A 17,764-nucleotide genomic window follows, 5' to 3' on the forward strand; every position below is an offset into this window, starting at 1 on the left:
AAAGAAGAACCCAGAAATAAAAAACTACAGACGCTGAACACAACTGCAAGACATTTTTTTCCCCAAGTACCAGGACAGTAGGAAGGCAGTCGGAACATCCTAAAGGATGCTAATGGGCTGAAGGCGAGCATGAACATTCCTCCAACTATTCACTAGGGAAAATAGTAATAGGCCCTCCACAATCAGTGGAAGATTAACGATGTGACAACAATGAGGTGAAGGCCCTAGCCATGGTAAAAGAGTTCAAAGAATTCCCCAGGGCTGGATGGTATTTATCCTAAGGTACCGAAAGAGAGTTGAGGAATGAGGTTCTGTCGGTCATCATGAGGGAGTGAAACACTGGGGAGGTCGCTCTAGATTATTAACAAGCTAATGTGGTACCCATTTACAAAACAGGTGACAAAAAGAATCCAAGAAACTGCAAAGCCATTGGTCTTGCATTACTACCAGGTAAAATAATGGAATAAATTAAGAGTAAACTTCAGGATTATCTGTATGATAACCTAGTAAATAGCAGGCAACATAGCTTCAGTAGGGGAAGACCCTGCCAGCTCCTTTACTTTTTAAAGGAAGTGATATCCTAAGTGGCCAATAGAAAGTCCTATTATGTGTATCTCTAAGTTTCCAAAAAGCCTTTGACAAAGTTCCACAGGAAAGGCTGCGGTTTAAGCTTAAAACTGTGGGCATTCAAGGTAATATATGGGATTGGGCAAGAAACTGGCTGAAGGGTAGCAAGTTGCAGGTATTAGTTAGGCGAGTGATGTTGGTGGGCGGGGAGAAGGTTAGCAGTGTTTTTTTTCCCTTATCTGGAGCCAAAAATTAAAAAGAATAAATGGCAAATTTCTCTCACCGAAGAGCAATTCAACTCTGACTTGGGACCTACCTAGACTTCGCCAGAGGAAGCATCCAAGCAGTGCCCCTGAAAGGCAAGTTCAACCAGCAGCTTAACATCACAACTAAGCTGCAGGTCACAGAGGATCTGTTTGCAAGATAGTAACTGCTCTAGAAGAGTTCAATTCAGCACACTACTTCAACCCCATCCTTCATAGTGGGTCAAAGGGTCCCAGCTTCAAAACGACAAGAGGGAAATTTAAGATTGATATAAATCAAGTTTTTATTTTAAAAACAGCATGATCAACATGCAAAACAGACCTCCAGATAGGACAGTGAAAGTAAAGCCACTGGAATTATTTCATAGTTGTATGGTGTGATGGGGGAGGGCGCAGCACAGGCTCTTTTTAGACGGATAGGCCAAACTTTCCCCATCCATACCTTGGTATGATCAGAGTCAAAAGAACGCCAGAGGTACAACACATCAGCGTGCAGCACAACCGCTATAGTGGCGAGTTCCGAAAGTGAAACCTCGGGGGGGGGGGGGGGGGACAGTGAAGGCGAGGAGAATGAAGGCGGCCCTCCAGGAACACGCCACCAACTGCACGTGTACCACTAAACTCACGGACATCGCCACTGTTTCAAACCCCAGTCACATACACATAGGAGGGCAAGTTCCCGGAAGCATTTCCAAGATGTTCATCCCCTGCCGTTCCACACAATGACTGGGGAGATGGCTAAGCGGGTTTGCACAAATGTGAAAACAATGCCACCAATGTAATGACTTATGTGAAGAGTCGTTTAAATATATATTACATTTTTTAAAAATTAAGTTATAAATCCAATAACACGCGTAAAATCGAAATTGAATCGTGGTAAATGGCGCTAGTTATAACAGGAATTATTTTACCAGCCTCCCCATTCCATCCCATCCCATCCCCCCCCCCAAAAAAAAAATACCCATCAACTTCTCGATTAAAGTATTACCCCAGAAGGTCTCGTTTTACACAATTACCCCGTTCATTTGCAACAAGACCACCTTGGGACACTGAATGGGCGCTTTCTGGTTCTTCTAGCTAATACATACCGCCCCATATCCAGGATAAGCCATTGCTGCCCGTCAGTCAGTCAGTCAGTCAGTCACTCTCCTCACAGACCCAGCGCTCAGCTTCCTCCGCTCGGGCTCGCAACACGGAAGTCCCTTCCAGCCGGGTCCATTTTCACCAGGGGGAGGATGGCTGATCAAATCAAACAAACAAAAGGATCAATTCGGAAGAAATTGCTATCTAACTTTTTGCAAAATGTATTTCAATTAGTATGAAGTAGATTCTTGTGAGAATAATTACTGGATGTATGTTTGTCCTATTTCTCTGTCTGTAGGTTTCCTTCTTCACTCGCCCCCAGCCCGGGCGAGTGGTAAGTCCCTCCATGTATTTGCGTTCTGTTAGCTGTAGGGCGCGGTTCGTGCTCCAGATATTAATTATTATTTAAAAGCTGCACCTTCACTGTGTAATTTATAATAGAGACTGGGGGCACATGTTAGGGAGTACCTCTTTGACGTATTTGGTGCGAGTCGCTGGTTTTTGTGATTTTTATTCAGTTAGGCAACTGCGTAGGAACAATTGAGTTTTAATTAAAGCAGAAAATGTTGGTAACAGCAGGTCAGTCACCATTTGCGGTGAGAGCAGATACGTTCATGTTTCAGCCGTTCATCAGAATACCATCTGCGTCTGTTCTGATGAAGGGCTAAACGCCCGAAGCGTTAACTTGTCTGTTGACTGAGTATTTCCATCTGTTTCGGATTTCCACTACTTGCAGTTTTTAGCTTTTTATGTGAGTTTTAATTAACACCGAAACAGTCTACTTCCCAGCACATGCAAAGGTTCGTGTTTCTCAGTCCAGTAACTCCACTGACTGGCCATAGGAACAGGTGTAGGCCATTCAGCCTGTTCTGCCATTCAATTGGAACATGGCTGTTCTGTACCTCAACTCCATTTACCTGCCTTTGCTTCACATACTAAAATACCCTGACAACAAAAATCTATCAATCTCAGTCTTGAAAATTGCTCTGGCTATGACTGTATAGATAAGAGTGGAATCAAGCAAGGGCAGTCCCATTCAGCTGGACAATGGAGGACAGACAGGCATTGGAGGAGGATGGTGTGGTTAACTGTGTCAAAGGCTGCAGGCCAACGTTCCCTCTAATTTTTTTCGGCCATGTGCAGAATGAATTTGGGTTTTTGCACTGATATAAAGGCTGTGTGCGCCACCGTTTAAAAAATCACAACTTTAAATAGAACATCTTTTTAGAAAACATTATTCAGGGTAAATAACAAACAGAACAAATGTGCAAAATAATGGATAATTGTAACAATTTAATGTTATATTGTCTGATAAATTTATATAATTTTTGAAATGAGTTTCTTAAGTTGCACTAGGATTGAGCAGACCAGTCTCGTTATATTTTATTAAAAATTATCCGATGGGAACGATTCCAATCGGCTTTTTGTTGAATCAGCTTAATGACTCTGATTCAAACAGAAATAAATCATGTGCAATCAACTTTTAAATTGAGTCAGAAATACAAAACAGCGATCAAATCAGTCAGTGTGAATTTGGGGATGAGGAACAGTTTAATTAAAGCTCCACCACCACCTCTCCCCCTCCCTCCACTCAGCAGGGTTTAAAACATTATTGCATTACAATTGTACATCTTGCAGGTCTCATTAGTTTTGACTGCCTCTATGTAAGGCAGGGAGCAGTTTTGTCATGAAGAACCTTACCTGAGGGAGGCAACGGACAAAGATAAAAAGAGACAATCCTTGGGGCAACTGAGGACTTTTGGATAGCAGTTGTATAAAACAATTTAAATCAACTTCATTGTTTTGATTACAATGTACCAATGTGATTGGAAAATATATTTTAGCACAATTTGTAGAAGGATCTTTAATAACAGTATTACACATGATGTGTCAGAATTACTTAATTTGTAAATATGAAATATGGAAATTGATAAACAATTATTACAATATGCCAGGTAATTTGGGTTCAATTGTAGTTTACGTCAGAAGCTAACGTCGAATAGGATGGTGACAAAAACTGTTAATTGCACTAATTGTAGCCTTCCTCCAATGTTATTTGCTACCAATGCCTTAAATAGGTTTGTCTTTAGTCTAAAGTAATTGTTCTCCACAATTTGCACTGGAGGTGAAAAGCTTTCATTTAATTGAACACATCTCCTCACTGAATCTTTACTGAATCCTCATGTGCTGAAGTTTTCTGATTGGAAACGCAAATCAGTTATATTAGGAAGGGATGGAAATGTATATATGTGTGTGTATGTATATATATATATATAGACTTTTACACCATTTCTTTAATATATTTTTATATATATACATTTACACTATTTGTCCAATGAACATATATATATATATATCCATCGGACAGCATAGTATTTGTGGAGACCGGTCTCTGAGCAGCTGTACCACTGACCCACACTAGATACCGACATCTGCAATACAACGCTCCCGTCCAACCTAACTTTAACTCCCGCCCTTGCTGCAAAGTGATTGGTGGAGATGCTGCTGAGGTGACATCAGCTACCAGAGAGCACTGGTTTGGTGCGCGACAGAATAATGACGTGCGCGGCACATAACAAACTGCTGCACAGCCGCGCACATGTGCAGCTTAGAGGGAACAGTACTGCAGACAGGTTGAAAAAGATGAGGAGGGATAGTGCATCACAGTCACAAAGGACATAATTTGTGACTTTGATTAGGGTTTTTTGAGGAAGTGGTGATAGCGGCTGATTTGGAAGGGAGGGGGACCATTAATAATATCAGCAGCTGTTAATGTTTTGCACTGACAGTGTTTTAGGGACCTAGTCAGCGTGTTAGAATCTGCTGACACAAATCAGCACAATTGGCCCACCTTCTGATCACCATTCCCGCTCCTTTCATAGCTGGTGGCTAATGCACCTTATGCTCCCAGTGTTACTGGCCCCAACTGCTGCCTCTGTATACTGGAGGTGGGAACTCTCTGTCTCCAGTATATAGTTGTAAACAATTTTACAACACCAAGTTATAGTCCAACAATTTTATTTGAAAATCACAAGCTTTCGGAGGCTTCCTCCTTCCTCAGGTGAATGTCAAGAAATCCTCGAACCTTTCGCATTTATAAATCACAGAACAATACCTGGTGATTACAGATAATCTTTCCAACTGCCCGTTGCCAAGGCAATCAAGGTGTTCAGACAGCGAGGTGTTACCTACAGGACCACCGAATATACAAACAACAACAAAAAAAAACAGAGAGAGAGAGAGGCAGAAACATAGAAACATCCGGAAGGAAGAGAAAGACAGCAAATGACCCGTTATATTAAAAACAGATAACTTTTGTTCGCTGGTGGGGTTACGTGTAGCGTGACATGAACCCAAGATCCCGGTTGAGGCCGTCCTCATAGGTGCGGAACTTGGCTATCAATTTCTGCTCGACAATTTTGCGTTGTCATGTGTCTCGAAGGCCGCCTTGGAGTACGCTTATCCAAAGGTCGGTGGCTGAATGTCCTTGACTGCTGAAGTGTTCCCTGACTGGGAGGGAACCCTCCTGTCTGGCGATTGTTGCGCGGTATATAGAAGTGGGAATCCGCGCCAGCAACGCTGGGAATGTATGGAGAGGAAGAGTGGGGCCTGTATGGTGAATTAGTCATCAGACTCTGGTAGGATGGATGGGAATGGGTGCAAAGAAGGAGAGAATGGAAGTGGGAGAGAATGTAAAGGAGGAAGAATGTAAGGGGCCAGAAAATGTAAGGAGAGAGGAGGTGGCTGAATGCATGCAAGGGAAGGAGAGAGGGCAGAATGCACATCAAGAAGAAGGGTAGGGGCAGAATATATGGCAAGGGGAGGGGCAGAATGCATGGCAGGAGGGAAATAGCAGGAAGAGCAGTGGAAAACAGTGAAAGGAGCAAAGAGATCGTAGTGACGGAGAAAACAATGACATTGAAGGAGGAGGTAAATGGATGGCAATGGAGGGGAGAAATTGGTAATGAAGTGGAGACAGGCTGGGAGCAGCAGTTTAGTCGTTAAGAGAGAAGTAGGTGGGAGTGGTACTTTAGGGTGGGGGATTGAATTTAGGAGGGTGACTGTCGCAGTAACCTTTGGGTAAGTGATGGTCTATTGAAATGTCACTGCTTTTTCCTTTTTTCAATAAAAAAGGTATTAATTTGAAGTATAAAATTGCTTAAAATGAACCAGAATGCATTCTTCTTAATATAAAAGTTCAAACTGTTTCCAGAGAAGCATACCCCCAGACCTCCCTAGAAATGCACCAACAATTTTGTGCCTTTAACATTTGGATTTCCCCTTCAGGCATTCATGTCTTTATGTTTTTTTCATCAATACAAGTGAAGGAGTGTTGTGCATACCTACAGCTTAAGTTACAAGCCCGTATTACCACTTGTTTTCACATGTCAGCCTCTTTCTTCAGTTGTTAGCTATTTAGGGACTGTGTCAGCTTGTTTGAAGCTATTGCTCAGCTTTGACTAGTTTTCTAGGTTGTTAGGTATGTGTCTGCTGGAGAATATGTCCAGGATCATGATGCTGTTGCTGGGATTCAATTACTGTTTGGCCACAGCATTCCAAATACAGTCAGCTAGTTCTGTACTTGGCCAACTGTAAGAATCTGAAAAGAACACCATTAACAGAATGGCAACTTTTGATACCTTGAAAGCCTAAAATGAAATAATTACAACAACCTGAATTTATACTGTGCCTTTAATGTAGAAAAGTGACTCAAGGCACATCACAGAGGCATAATCAAAAAAATGGATGCTGAGCCAAAGAAGGAGATATTAGGATGGGTGACCAAAAAGCTTGGTCAAAGAGGTGGGTTTTAAGGAGGGAATTCCAGGGTGTGGGATCTAGGTCCGTGCCTTCAGTTCCCAGGCCCTAAGCTCTGGAATTCCCTCCCTAAACCTCTCCGCCTCTCTAACTCTCTCTCCTCCTTTAAGTCACTCCTTAAAACCTACCTCTTTGACCAAGCTTTTGGTCACCTGTCCTAATACCTCCATATGTGGCTCGGTGTCAAATTTTGTTTGATAATGCTCTTGTGGAACGCCTTGGAATGTTCACTACGTTAAAGGTGCTCTATAAATGCAAGTTGTTGTTGTTGTTGTTGTGGGTGGCTGAAGGCATAGCTGTCAATGGTGAGGCAAAAGGTGGGGTGGGGTATGCATGAGGCTAGAGTCAGAGGAATGGAAAGTTTGGGTGGGGGGGAGGGTGTTACAGGGTTGGAGTTTAATTTAAAATAGTTACGTGGAATTACATAGAAACTACAACATGGTAACTGGCATTTCAGCTCAACCAATCCATACTGTTTATTCTGCACACGAGCCGCAGTCTTAATCCCATGTGCCTGTCCTGGTCCCATATTCCCTTTTACCCTTTTCCTTCAACTACCTCTCTAACCTATTAAAAGTTGACATGGTCTCTGCTTCATTCACTGACTCTGGTAATGCATTCCACAGCCTCACAGCTCTCTGTGTAAAAGAATTTCTTCTGCTCTCTGTCTGGATAAACCTTTTCCATACCATTTACCTCTATAAGATCACCTCTCAGATGCCTCCTTTCCAGGGTAAACTTACGTTCTCAATTTTTTTTGAAAAATGTATTACTTCATATTTCTCTGCACCTATTTACCTACTTGGTATGGCTTTGTATATCCTCTTGCAATCTCCTGCATTCATCTTCACAGACATTCTTGATCAGCATGTTTCCAGCCCAAAGAGGAAGGAAGCAGTGCTAGATCTAATTCTGGGGAATGAAGTGGGGCAAGTGGAGCATGATTCAGTGGGAGAGCATTTGGGGAACAGTGATCATAATATCATTAGGTTTAGAGTAGTTACGGAAAACAACAAGGAACAATCAAAGGTGAAGATACTTAACTGGAAGAGGGCTAATTTCAATGAGTTGAAAAGGGATCTGGCCCTGGTGGATTGGAAACAATGATTGGAAGGTAAAATAGTAAATGAGCAATGAGAGACCTTCAAGTAGGAGATAGTTCAGGTACAGACTAAACACATTCCTAAGAAGGGGAAAGGAAGGGTATCTACAGCTAGAGCTCCCTGGATGATTAAAGATATTGAGATTAAAATGAAACCGATAAAAAGAGGCTTATGATAAATGTCAGATTCAAAATACAGTAGAGAATCAAGCATAATACGGAAAGTGCAGAGGAGAACTGAAAAAGGAAATAAGAGGGGTAAAGAGAATGTATGAGAAACATACAAAGGAACACTAAAGTCTTTTATAAACGTATAAGGAGTAAAAGGATAGTCAGAGAAAGAATGGGGCCGATTAGGGACAAAATGGAAATAATCTTGTAGAGGCAGACGGAAGGCTGAGATACTAAATATGTACTTTGCATCTGTCTTCACAAAAAAAAGAGGATGCTGCCAATGTCACAGTAAAGGAGGAGGGGGTAAAGAAATTGGATAGGATACAAATAAATAAAGAGGAGGTACATAAAAGGTAGCAGCATTTAAAGTCGAAAAGTCACCTGGTCCAGATGGGATGCATCTTAGGTTGCTGAGGGAAGTAAAGGTGGAAATAGCAGAGACTCTGGCCACAATCTTTCAATCTTCCTTAGATATGGGATTGGTGCCAAAGGACTGTGGTTACAAATGTTACACCCCTGTTCATTCACCTGACGAAGGGGATAATCTCCGAAAGCTTGTGATTTTAAAATAAAATTGTTGGACTATAACCTGGTGTTGTAAGATTCCTTACAAAAAAGGATACAGGGATAAACAATGTAACTACAGGCCAGTCAGCCTAATGTCAGCAGTGGGGAAACTTCTAGAGACTGTAATTCAGGACAAAATTAATTGTCACTTGGAAAAACATGGGTTAATAAATGACAGCCAACACAGATTTGTTAAAGGCAAACTTGATTGAGTTCTTTGATGAAGTAACGGAGAGGGTTGATGAGGGTAGTGCGGTTGATGTGGTGTATATGGACTTTCAAAAGGCGTTTAATAAAGTGCTACATAATAGACTTGTTAACAAAATTGAAGCCCATGGGATTAAAGGGGCAGTGACAGTGTGGATATAAATTGGATAAGAGACAGAAAGCAAAGAGTAGTGGTGAATGATTGTTTTTCAGATTGGAGGGAAGTATACAGTGGTGTTCCCCAGGGGTTGGTGTTGGGATCACTGTTCTTTTTTTATATATATTAATGACCTGGACTTTGGTATGGGGGCCATAATTTCAAAGTTTGCAAATGACTCAAAATTTGGAAATGTAGTAAACAATGAGGAGGATAGTAACAGACTTCAGGAGGACATAGACAGGCTGGTGAAATGGACAGACACATGGCAAATGAAATTTAATGCAGAGAAATGTGAAGTGATGTATTTTGGAAGGAAGAACGAAAAGAGGGAACATAAACTAAATGGTACAATTTTAAATGGGGTGCAGGAACAGAGAGACCTGGGGGTTCAGATGCACAAATCTTTGAAGGTGGCAGGACAAGTTGTGAAAGCTGTTAAAAAAGCACATGAGGTCCTTGACTTTATTAATAGAGGTATAGAGTATAAAAACTAGGAAGTTTTGCTAAACCTTTATAAATCACTGGTTAGGCCTCAGCTGGAGTATTGTGTCCAATTCTGGGCACCACACTTTAGGAAGGATGTCAAAGCTTTGAAGAGGGAGCAGAGAAGATTTACTAGAATGATACCAGGGATGGGGGATTTCAGTTATGTGGAAAGACTAGAGAAGCTGGGATTGTTTTCCTTAGAGCAGAGAAGGTTAAGGGGAGCTTTAATGGAGCTGTTCAAAATCATAAAGGCTTTTGATACAGTAAATAAGGAGAAACTGTTTCCACTGGCAGGAGCGTCAGTAACCAGAGGACACAGATTTAAGATAATTGGCAAAAGAAGCAAAGGGAACATAGGAACGGGAGTAGACCACTCAGCCCCTTGAGCCCGTTCCGCCATTCAATCAGATCATGGGTGATCTGTACCTCAACTTCATTTACCCGGCTTTGCTCCATATTCTTTAATACCCTTACCTAAAAAATATTTATCAATCTCAGTTTTGAAATTTTCAATTGACCCAGCTGCAACAGCTTTTTGGGAGCAGAGAGTTTCAGATTTCCACTACCCTTTGTGTGAAGAAGTGCTTCCTGCGTCATCCCTGAATGGCCTCACTCTAATGTTATGGTTATGTTGCCTTGTTCTGGACTCCCCCACCAGAGGAAATAGTTTCTCTCTATCTACCACTCTCTGGGTAAAGAAATTACTCCTGAATTCCCTATTGGATTTATTAGTGACTTGGAGTACTGTGAACAGTTCTTGGTCTCCATATCATAAAAAGGATATAAAGGCACTGGAGAAGGTGCAAAAAAGATTGACTAGGATGATACCAGAACTGAGAGGTTATACCTATCTACCCGACAATGTGGAAAATTGCACAGGTATGTCCTGTCCACAAAAAGCAGGTCAAATTCAATCCAGCTAATTACCGCCCCATCTGTCTACTCTCAATCATCAGCAAAGTAATGGAAGGTGTCGTCGACAGTGCTATCAAGCGGCACTTAAACTCACCAATAACCTGCTCACCGATGCTCAGTTTGGGCTCCAGTCATTGCCTGGCACTTGTCTGGTGTGAATGTTACTTGCCACTTATCAGCCCAAGCCTGGATGTTGTCCAGGTCTTGCTGCATGCGGGCTCGGACTGCTTCATTATCTGAGGGGTTGCGAATGGAACTGAACACTGTGCTATCATCAGCAAACATCCCCATTTCTGACCTTATGATGGAGGGAAGGTCATTGATGAAGCAGTTGAAGATGGTTGGGCCTAGGATACTGCCCTGAGGAACTCCTGCAGCAATGTCCTGGGGCTTTAATCATCTTAAACACCACAATTAAATCACCATTTAATCTTCTATACTTAAGAGAATACAAACCTATTCTATGCAACCTGTCCTGATAATTGAACCCTTTTAGCCCTGGTATTAATCTGATGAATCTGCGCTGCATCCCCTTCAAGGTCAATATATCTTTTCTGAGGGGCAGTGCTCAGAACTTACGCAGTACTCCAGATGCAGTCTAACCAGTGCTTTATACAACTGTAGCATAACTTCCACCCCTTTGTATTCCAGCCCCCCTTGAGATAAAGGCTAATATTCCATTAGCCTTTCAAATTCTTTTTTTTACCTGTCCACTAGCTTTTAGTGATTTCTGTACATTGTCCCCTAAATCTCTCTGCTCCTCCTCAGTTCCTAGCTTCTTACCATTTAGAAAATACTCTGATCTATCTTTTTTTTTATTCGTTCATGGGATGTGTGCGTCACTGGTGAGGCCAGCATTTATTGCCCATCCCTAATTGCCCTTGAGAAGGTGGTGGTGAGCCGCCTTCTTGAACCGCTGCAGTCCGTGTGGTGAAGGTTCTCCCACAGTGCTGTTAGGAATGGAGTTCCAGGATTTGACCCAGCGACGATGAAGGAACGGCGATATATTTCCAAGTCGGCATGGTGTCTGACTTGGAGTTGAACGTGCAAGTGGTGTTGTTCCCATGTGCCTGCTGCTCTTGTCCTTCTGGGTGGTAGAGGTCATGGGTTTGGGAGGTGCTGTCGAAGAAGCCTTGGCGAGTTGCTGCAGTGCATCCTGTGGATGGTACACACTGTAGCCACAGTGCGCCGGTGGTGAAGGGAGTGAATGTTTAGGGTGGTGGATGGGGTGCCAATCAAGCGGGTTGCTTTGTCCTGGATGGTGTCGAGCTTCTTGAGTATTGTTGGAGCTGCACTCATCCAGGCAAGTGGAGAGTATTCCATCACACTCCTGACTTGTGCCTTGTAGATGGTGGAAAGGCTTTGGGGAGTCAGGAGATGAGTCACTCGCTGCAGAATACCCAGCCTCTGACCTGCTCTTGTAGCCACAGTATTTATATGGCTGGTCCAGTTAAGTTTCTGGTCAATGGTGACCCCCAGGATGTTGATGGTGGGGGATTTGGCGATGGTAATGCCATTGAATGTCAAGGGGAGGTGGTTAGACTCTCTCTTGTTGGAGATGGTCATTGCCTGGCACTTGTCTGGAGTGAATGTTACTTGCCACTTATCAGCCCAAGCCTGGATGTTGTCCAGGTTTTGCTGCATGCGGGCTTGGACTGCTTCATTATCTGAGGGGTTGCAAATGGAACTGAACACTGTGCAATCATCAGCGAACATCCCCATTTCTGACCTTATGATGGAGGGAAGGTCATTGATGAAGCAGTTGAAGATGGTTGGGCCTAAGATACTGCCCTGAGGAACTCCTGCAGCAATGTCCTGGGGCTGAGATGATTGGCCTCCAACAACCACTACCATCTTCCTTTGTGCTAGGTATGACTCCAGCCACTGGAGAGCTTTCCCCCTGATTCCCATTGACTTCAATTTTACTAGGGCTCCTTGGTGCCACACTCGGTCAAATGCTGCCTTGATGTCAAGGGCAGTCACTCTCACCTCACCTCTGGAATTCAGCTCTTTTGTCCATGTTTGGACCAAGGCTGTAATGAGGTCTGGAGTCGAGTGGTCCTGGCGGAGCCCAAACTGAGCATCGGTGAGCAGGTTATTGGTGAGTTTAAGTGCCGCTTGATAGCACTGTCGACGACACCTTCCATTACTTTGCTGATGATTGAGAGTAGACTGAGGGGGCGGTAATTAGCTGGATTGAATTTGACCTGCTTTTTGTGGACAGGACATACCTGTGCAATTTTCCACATTGTCAGGTAGATGCCAGTGTTGTAGCTGTACTGGAACAGCTTGGCTAGAGGCGCAGCTAGTTCTGGAGCACAAGTCTTCAGCTCTACAGCCGGGATGTTGTCGGGGCCCAAAGCCTTTGCTGTATCCAGTGTTTCTTGGGTCTAAAGTGAATGACCTCACACTTCCCCAACTTGAACTCCATCTACCATAGTTTTGTCCACTCACTTAATCTATCAATTCCCTTTGCAACTTTCTGCTCCCATCTACACTACTTACTGTGCCACCTAATTTATTGTCGTCAGCAAACTTGGATACACGGCTCTCTATTCCTTCATCTGAGTCATTGATAAAAATAGTGAAAAGCTGAGGCCTCAGTAATGATCCTTGGGGAAGACCACTATTCATGTCCTGCCAATTGGAGTACATACCAATTATCTCTACTCTCTGTCTCTACCTCCTAACCAATTCCCTATCCATGTCAGGGAAGAAGAGAATAATTTTTTTTACGCAATGAGTTGTTATCATCTGTCGGTGGTGGAAGTAGATTCAATAATAACTTTCAAAAGGGAATTGGATATATACTTGAAAAGGAAAAATTTGCAGGACTATGGGGAATTACATAGTCTATATAGCACAGAAACAGGCCATTCGGCCCAAAAGGTCCACGCTTTTGTTTATGCTCCACACGAGCCTCCTCCCTCCCTACTTCATCTAACCCTATCAGCATATCCTTCTATTCCTTTTTCCCTCATGTACTCATTTAGCTTCCCCTTAAATGCGTCTATGCTAGTCGCCTCAACTATTCCATGTGATAGCGAGTTCCACATTGTAACCACTCCCTGGGTAAAGAAATTACTCCTGAATTCCCTATTGGATTTATTAGTGACTATCTTATATTTATGGCCCCTAGTTCTGGTCTCCCCCGCAAGTGGAAACATTTTCTCCATGTCTACCCTGTCAAACACTTTCATAATCTTAAAGACCTCTATCAGTTGAACCCTCAGACTTCCCTTTTCTAGAGAAAAGAGCCTTAGCCTGCTCAATCTTTCCTGATAGGTATAACCTCTCAGTTCTGGTATCATCCTCGTAAATCTTTTTTGCACCTTCTCCAGTGCCTTTATATCCTTTTTATGATATGGAGACCAAGAACTGTTCACAGTACTCCAAGTGTGGCCTAACCAAGCTCTATAAAAGTTCAATGAACTTCTCTGCTTTTCAATTTTATCCCTTTAGAAATGAAACCCAGTGCTTGATTTGCTTTTGTTATGGCCTTATTAACCTGCATTGCTACTTTTAGTGCTTTGTGTATCTGCACCCCCAGATCCTTCTGTTCCTTTACCCCATTTAGACTCTTATTATCCAAGCAGTATGTGGCCCCCTTATTCTTCCTACCAAAATGTAATACATAGACCTCATATTGAAATTCATTTGCCAATTACATGCCCATTCTGCAAGTTTATTAATGTCTTCCTGTATTTTGTCGCAGTCCTCCTCAGCATTAACTAAACCACTCAATTTGATGTCATCCGCAAATTTTGAAATTGTACTTCCGATTCCCAAGTCCAAATTGTTTATGTAAATGATGAACAACAGTGGTCCCAGCACTGATCCTTGTGGAACACCACTTCCCACCTTTTGCCAGTCTGAGTAACTACCTTTAACCACTACTCTCTGTTTTCTGTTTTGTAGCCAGCTTGCTGTCCATTCTGCTACTTGTCTCCTGACTCCACATGCTCTGACCTTAGTCATGAGTCTACTATGTGCTGCCTTATTGAAGACCTTTTGAAAATCCAAATATGTTATATCTACTACATTATCTTTGTCTGCCTTTTCTGTTACTTCATCAAAGAATTCGATAAGGTTGGTCAAGCTTGACTTTCCCTTTTGAAATCCGTGCTGACTATTCTTCATTTTATTTTCGGTTTCCAGATGTTTTTGTGTTACAGCTTTGAGTGAGGATTCCATTATCTTTCCTACCACCGACATTAAGCTAATTGGTCTATAGTTTCTTGGACTGGCTCTATCTCCCTTTATAAATATAGGAATCACATTAGCTGTCCGCCAGTCCTCTGGCACTATTCCCTTTTCTAATGAATTTTTATATGTATGTAATCGTGCCTCTACTATTTCTTCCCTAACTTCTTTTAATATGCGCAGATGCAATCCATCCAGACCAAGGGTTTTATCCTCTCTAAGTTTGATTAGTTTATCAATTATCTCCCCCCTTCCTATCTTAAATGTCTTTATATCTCTTTTGATCTTTTTTCTAATGTCATGTCCACCATGTTAGTCTCCCCGGTAAATGCTGAAGCAAAGTAATTATTTAATATTTCTGCCATTTCACTGTCATTACCTGTGAGTTTATCACATGTATCCCTTAGTGGCCCTATCCCTATCCTGATTTTTCTTTTGTTATTTATGTGTCTGTAGAATACTTTATTTCTTTTTATATTGATAATTTAATTTCGTAATTTCTCTTTGCCTTCCTAATTGTTTTTTTAAACTTCTTTCCTAACCTTTTCGTATTTCCTTTTGTCATCCTCTCCTTTGTTGTCCATCTACTTAGTGTATGCCTTTTTCTTTCATTTCAACTTTGCCTTTATTTCTTTATTCATCCATGGTGTATCATTACTGACTAGTTTGTTCTTGCTTTTTAGTGGGATATATTTCTCCTGGACTCTATTGATCCAGGAAACCAGGAAAGAGCAGGGAAATGGGACTAATTGAATAGCTCTTTCAAAGCCAGCATAGGCATGATGGATCGAATGGCCTTCTTCTGTGCTTTATGATTCTATGATTGCTATGCTCCTAATTTGATTTTGTCAGCAAACTTCAATATCATTCCTCTTGTGCCTATGTCTAAATCTTTATGGAAAATAAAAGAATGTTTTGCAAAGGTATACTTATTAAGCTAAGCAGAGGAGTGGCATTATCAGTAAGAGATAGCTGACAATAGGTGAATATAACAGTAGAAGGAAAATGGCAAATGCAATACTAGTAATAATTAGTAATGTTGAGCGCAACTAAGTAATAATTGGCAACTGCTATCAATTAAAGGTGAACAGGTAGATTTAGACAAGTGAAAGATACGGCTGAGAACTGTAGTCATGGACATTTCAGTATTAAGGCAGATGCAGCCAAAAGGTAAAAGTGAATGTACAAGCAAATTTACTAGAGTTAAGCAATGACTACTTTTTGACACAGCATGCAAAGACAGCACTACAGCAGATTTAGTACTCAGTACGCTCCCAGAAATTATTACCAATCTGGAAAAGGAAGAACATGTGAGTTCCTGCGATTGTTAGATTTGATATTGTAGTAAAACACTTTTTTTTCTGGACATGTTATTAAATGAGGATACACCTCTGTTTTCCCTCCCTCCTCCCCACTTCCCCCGCTTCAGAGGCAACTGCTATGACAGTCTCCTCCCAGGCCACTGTGAATGGTGATCCCAGCCGGTCACAAAAGAGTGTGCAAGAACAATCATTGCATTTACGTTCCCTTTGGGAGATGCCTAACCTCCACATGGCACCTCCTTGTGTAGCGTGACTCAGAACATGAACTCAGCAGAGGGTGATTGAACCCATGTCCCTTCATTCCGTGCTGTTAGACATCATTGCTCTAATGTGCTGAGTTCTAGTGAGGATTAAGTGAGAAATGCAACTAGAAAATGAAACAGAAAGCATGAAATAGGAGGCAAGTTCCTAAGATGGACTGAAAATTGGCTAAACCTGAAAAAGCATAGTAATTGTGAATCGAGCTGCTTTGGCATGGCAAAGGGTCACTAACAGGGCGCAACATGGATCAGTGCTGGGGCATTGCTGTTTATAGTATATTCAACTGTTTTCCAGCGGGAGAAAATACAAATGAGTTTGCAGGTGACACCAAATTGGTGAGGTCAAACAATTGGGGAACAGGCAAACCAACTACAAAGGTATCGAGGTTGATTGGGATGGTGGGCTAATGAGTGGCAAATGGCATTTAATGTGAACAAATGCAAGATAATGAGACTAGGGAAATAAACAGTGGGAATATAAAATAAATGTCTTTAAGCTAGAGAAGACATCACAGAAGAGGAATCTGAGAATATTGATGGACAACTCACTGAAATCAGTGCAGCGTGTGGCAGCAAAAGGAAATGACAGATGTTGGGATGTATAGCTGGAGGGATAGAGCACAAATCCCAGAAGGTGATAATGCGATTGGGAGATTCTCCTTTTGGGGCACAGTTCTGGCGAGGCTGGACTTTCACAGGCCCCTTTGTATCCACCCCAAACTCAACCCATTTTCTTGAGTCAGGATTCATTATGTTCACATGGTGGGATTCCTGCTGACCAGAGGGTGAGCTCACTAGAGCAAAGGTGGAGAACAGCAGCGGTGCTACAGTGAGGTAATTAAATGTACCCATTATTATGGCTCTGTTGTTGCTGCCTTTTTCTCTAATTTGTCTACATATCTCTTCCTCTAACTCGTTTCCACTGTTCAGCTGTCTGTATACTCCCAACAGAATAACAGTTCCCTTCTTATTTCCTAGCTCTAAGCAAATAGATTCATCTATAACATCCCTATATTCTAGTGCTGTATGGAATCTTTCATCAATACTGCCACCCATCCACCTTTTTATGCTACTCTATCCATCCTAAATATTTTGTAACCAGATATGTTCAGCTCCCAGTCCTATCCTAGCCTAAGCCATGTCACTATTAATATTATTATATAATATCCTCCCATAGATATTTGTTCCTTGAGCTTAACTATAATACTTTGTGCATCTACATACATAGTACAACTCAAACCTACCTGTCTTTCTTTGACATTCTTACCCATTTTAATCCCTCCTTCGGAAACATTCTTTATAACTTTTCTCTTTTTCCCCTTTTATCTCTTCTATGCTTCTTGTCCTTTCTTGCTTCCTGCTACCATATGTTTTCTCCTTCCCCTACCCATGTTAGTTTAAACACTCCCCACAGCACACGTTACTCTCCCACTGATGATATTGGTACCAGTCTGGTTCAGGTGAAACCCATCCACCCTGTACAGGCCACTTCTGCCCCATGACTGGTCCCAGTATTCAAGGAATCTGAACACTTTTCTGCTACACTTTCTCTCCTGCCACACATTTAACTCCTTTATCTTGCTATTCCTTTACTGACTGGTGTGTGGCACCAGGATTCAACCTGAGATTACTAACCT

At 42.1% G+C, this 17,764-nt stretch overlaps 1 protein-coding gene across 1 annotated transcript in view; it reads right to left on the bottom strand.

The window, feature by feature from the left end:
* The window catches only part of LOC137342628 (sorcin-like), a 35,097-nt gene extending 33,066 nt beyond the window's left edge, over positions 1-2,031 (bottom strand). Inside the window, exon 1 of the mRNA XM_068006660.1 lies at positions 1,919-2,031. Within this exon, the coding sequence (XP_067862761.1) occupies positions 1,919-1,942 (24 nt within the window). The 5' untranslated portion in view covers positions 1,943-2,031. The remainder of the gene's footprint in view (positions 1-1,918) is intronic.
* Between the last annotated feature and the right edge of the window lie 15,733 nt (positions 2,032-17,764).

This window comes from Heptranchias perlo, chromosome 2 (genome assembly GCF_035084215.1).
Source record: "Heptranchias perlo isolate sHepPer1 chromosome 2, sHepPer1.hap1, whole genome shotgun sequence".
Taxonomy (NCBI): Eukaryota; Metazoa; Chordata; class Chondrichthyes; order Hexanchiformes; family Hexanchidae; genus Heptranchias; species Heptranchias perlo.